Below are 4,399 nucleotides of genomic sequence, written 5' to 3'. Positions count from 1 at the left end.
GTGTGTGAGAAATAGAGAGAGGGAAGGAGGGGGGCATGCGAGTAGTCGCACGCGCACATGTTGGAGAGCTGAACGTATATATGAGTTCCTGAATGCAGCTTCGGCTGTGCTCGTGTTTTTGGCGCCAATCATGTGCACCATGAAGGGAGCACGCTGGCTGCGGTGCACAAGAGAAAGAACCACAGAGCGGAGGCAACAGACGGGCACCTCTGTACAAATAAGAGGCTACGCCGACGTCCTCGTCACCACCTTCCTGTGCTAGAGCAAGTGCGCCAAAACGCTGATTACCACCACCTGCTGTGCCGGAAACAGCTGCATCACAGGCATACCCGCGCCACTACTCTCCTGCCCCTCCCTCCCTCCGCGCCACGCCATCTTCCGACTCTCCGCTGCGGAGATTCACTTGTATATGATCTCCAGTTTGTACCGTCGATGCAGGAAGACGCTTAAAGTTGAGTTCAAGAGGATGAAGAATAGCGGCGAGCTGAGCACCTGGAGTGCGTACTGGCGCTTTCCTGCTGCGGAAAGAGTTCGGGGGTCCATCAGCACGGTGCCCGTCTGCCCATCCACGTAGAACGGGGTCGACACCCCCTTGTACACACACTCCCCGCGGTAAAAGGGCAGCAAAACGAGCCGCCGCCGTCCCACTGATGTGGTGGTTGCTGGCAGCTGAAAGGCAGCCCCAAAGAGCTTTGCCGCTTTCCGAATGCCGTCAACGTCTGCCGCGGACGGTGAGACTCGCGTCAAAAGCACAACAGACGCGTCCGTGTCCGCCGCAAACAGCGGTTCACGGTGTGGGGCGTCTTCATCGCGTGCAGCGCTGTCCTCCTCGTCGTGCGCGAGGGTAGCCGCAGCCGCGGCTTCAGTGTTTAACGCGAATCTGCTGCCCTGTGTGTCAACGTCCACTGTTCGCAAGGATGTAGTAGACGACCGTGATGTCCTTGGTGCCGCTTCTTCGGTTGGTGCGGAGACGATTCTCTCCATCGACATCGTGAAGCGCTCCGGCGCCACTGGAGGCGGAGAGGGCACCTCAGCGGCCGCGGAGGCGGCAACCTCCGCATCGTTCGCCTGCTCTTCAGACCGCTGCTCTTGGTGTTGGCCTTCGGGGGCAGATCCGGCCTGCAGATGCTCGCCGTGTGCCGCGCGCACGAGAGCCTCGCCGAAGACCTGACACGAAAACAGCGCTGTGTCACGCAACGAAAAGTCAGCGAGAAACGGACAGTGCGGCGGCGGCGCAGCGCCCTCGCCAGCAGAGGCGTTCGACGCATCAGGCAGACAGCTGCCCTGTGTCATCGCCAAGATGCCCGCGCGAGGAAAGCCTTGTCGAGCGTGAGCACCTCTTAGGCTGCCGTCGTCGTGGTGGTCCGTTGTTTTCGGCATTACGGCGAGGTAGTCGGCCAGCTTCTCGCCGCTCTGGCGCTGCAGCAGTTTTAACACGTCAACCGCCAGTAGCGTGTCCTCACTCGGGGATGGCCGCTCGCCGACGGTGGGGTCCATCTGACGCGTGCGCAGGTAGGTGGCGTAGTGCTCATCCAGGGAGGCGGCTGCCTCAACTAAGAGGCGCCACACTGTGGTCTGGTGCGCCATGGTGGTGTTCAAGACGGAGCTCATCATGCTCAGCAACTCCTGCTGTGTTTCCGGATTGCGGGCCACAATCGTGACAGCGGAGCTAGAGGCCACAAACTGCGCGCGCAGGTGTGAGAGGGCCTTCAGGGACTCGAAGACCTCACTGTGATCATACACGGGGCACTCCAGCGCACTGTTCAGTAGCTCAAGGGTCTCAGCGTCCATCAGAATATCCAGCGAGGACGCCGGACCGGCGGCGTCCTGCTCCACTTCGAGAATGTGTGTCATGCGCGAGTACGACCACATGCTGTGCAGAAGGTCGTCCGTGATCAGCTGCAGCTCCTCTTCAGCCGCCAGCAGCGTACGCCGGTCTCCCTCACTGAGGCCACACTCCCGAATGCAGGTGTTGCTCAGCGACCACTCCCACATGCGGGCCTGCATAAAGCACCGGAGGATGGAGAGCATCAACTCCGTAAGCGTGCGCGTCATCGCACCATGCTCCGCAACCTGCCCGCGAAAACTGCAGTCCGGCTCTCGGGGGCTATCGCTGAGGATAGGGTCGGGAACAGTGTCCGCAACGCTGCGAGGAAGCGGGGATGGTGGTGCTTCCGCTTCGACCGAGACCGCGCCAGCGCGTGGCGGCGTCCGTGAAAGGGAACGGATGAACCCTGCGCGAGTGCGCGGCAACGGCGTCGTTCCATCGGCTGATGTAGCAGCGGGGCCGTGCGAGTCGTGCATGCATGAGTCCTGGTGTTTCTGCTGGCGTACTCGGAACAAACGCACGCTGAACTGCTGGCGACTCTGCCGTGAGCGTCTGTGCTCCCCTCCTCGGTGAACCTTCGGCTGCGTGAGCTCCTTCATGACGGTATACATGCGGGCCAGCAATGTGTAAATGCCGCGACAAACCGCGTCGATGCCCTCCATCACCTGGTCCAGCTGTCGGCAGAGCTGCACCTCGGCCTTCATAAAGGCGACGCACTTGTCGCGGATGGCGTGCTTTTGCGGCGGCGATGCATGGCTCGCCGTCTGCTGGAACTGGTACACAACCAAGTCCCCCATGATGTTCTCCAGCAAGCGAGAACGTTCGAGGTGGGGCAGCAGGGCGTCGCGGGCAATGACGCATTGGGCGCGCACCAGCGACCAGACGTGCACGGCGTACATGTGAAACCCCTTGTTGCGCCGCACGTAGGCTTGATGTGCGGCGCTGGACAGCTCCAGAACCACCTTGCTCATGATCGTGCTGAGCCGTCGCAGATCCTGCAAGACGGTCTCGCCCAGGCGGGCGGTGTTGGCGAGGAAAGAGAGGGTAGTGTTAGGCCTGCCGCCGCCGTCAGCCCAATGTGGCACTGTCAAGTCCACCTCCACCCCTTCCGTCGTCTTGAAGGAGGGGTGAACACGGAAGTTGAAGCCGAAGCCGGTGGTGTGGTGTTGGCACTGGACTTCCACCTCCGGTACTGCCAGCCGCACGGCCGTCACGGAAGTCACGTCGATCTCGCTCAGCTGCAGGGTTGCGCCATGCTGCTTCAACAGGCACTCCTTCACCAGTACTGGCACAAAGAACGGTGCGATAAAGTACGGGAACGGGGCCTCTTGGTCAGGGGTCTGCGCCCCCGCTGCGGCTGTCGCTCCCACCTGCGCGGCGCTGCTCGCAGAATCCATCCTTGTAGCTTCTCTCTCTTGACCGGCATCGGCGCCCCGATCCGTATCGGCCGCGGTGGCAGTACTCACGCCAGGCAACCACCCCTCCGGGGGTCGTCGCCCTGGTTGATGCAACTCTACACAGAGGTACTGGTGGTCCGAAAACTGCCCGCGACACTCGGCACAGACGCGGCTCCAGCAGTATGTGCACACCTCACACGTGGGTGACGAGCAGGAGCACCATTCGCACTCGTGCAGCTCCTTCGCAGCATGGATTTCCTTCATGAGGAGGGCGGAAGTCACCGTGGCGGGTGACCCTTGTGAAAGAGATGCCTCTGTAGCCACAGGCGATGCAGCAGCGGCCGTCAGCGGTAGGGCGGCTGAATCGAGCCTCATCTCCCTTGCGAGAGTGGGCAGTTCTTTGTCCGCCGCTGCACTGAGCAACAGTTTGCGCTCCAGCAAGCGAGATCGACGAACGAGTTTCTGACGCAGGAGTACACACGTGTTGGTGATGTAGTGATTCTTCGGAACCGTGCGGATATCGCCTTGCGTCACAGTCACCGCCGCGCAACGATAGGCGCAGGGTACTTCAATCTGCGAGGTGCGATCGCGCGACACGGTGGAGTAGAGACATCGCAGGCAGAAGCAGTGCTGGCACTCCAGAATGCGCGGGTCGATAAAAACAGACCCGCATATGGCGCACATGAGCTCTTCTTGGATCCCGTCCACAAGAGTCTCCTGCGTCTTCTGCAGCTCCGCCTCCACTTCCGAAAGCGAGCATGGCAGGAGAGCCGGTGAGGGCGCCTCTTGAAGACTTGCCATCCGTGAAGCGAGAGGGGTCCGCTTCGGGTACCGCAAGCAGAAACGAAAAGTGCGGAAGAGAACGGACCGGTGCTGCGTAGAGAGGTCGACTACAGAAGAGGGCACTTAAGGAAGAGCAGTACCGAAGGCAATGCCTAAAGAGAAACCCTGCGGTGGTGCTGCTACACGTGCGTGATGACGCCTTGGAGGCCGAGCGAAAGGGGCCGGGACGTGCGCACTCGCAGAGGAGTCCAAACAGAAATCCTGCAGAAGAGCGCGGCCACCACAACAAGGAACAAGTAGCTTCCGTGAAGGGTGCGCAAGGCGCTCACGTGTTTCGCAGCGGCGTCGCCTTGTGCTGCCAAACACACACACGCACGCCTCTCCTTGTCAA

At 61.3% G+C, this 4,399-nt stretch overlaps 1 protein-coding gene across 1 annotated transcript; it reads right to left on the bottom strand.

The window, feature by feature from the left end:
* Positions 1-399: 399 nt before the first annotated feature.
* On the bottom strand, positions 400-4,026 carry LDBPK_302060 (hypothetical protein, unknown function; the record flags this gene model as incomplete). The annotated part of the gene is made up of 1 exon (XM_003862870.1): positions 400-4,026. One exon carries the CDS (start codon positions 4,024-4,026, stop codon positions 400-402), a length of 3,627 nt encoding a protein of 1,208 aa, XP_003862918.1.
* Positions 4,027-4,399: the final 373 nt, after the last annotated feature.

Source organism: Leishmania donovani, chromosome 30 (assembly GCF_000227135.1).
Source record: "Leishmania donovani BPK282A1 complete genome, chromosome 30".
NCBI classification, from domain to species: Eukaryota; Euglenozoa; class Kinetoplastea; order Trypanosomatida; family Trypanosomatidae; genus Leishmania; species Leishmania donovani.
The sequence above is the reverse complement of the archived record's forward strand: the minus strand, read 5'-3'. Positions and strand labels throughout refer to the sequence as shown.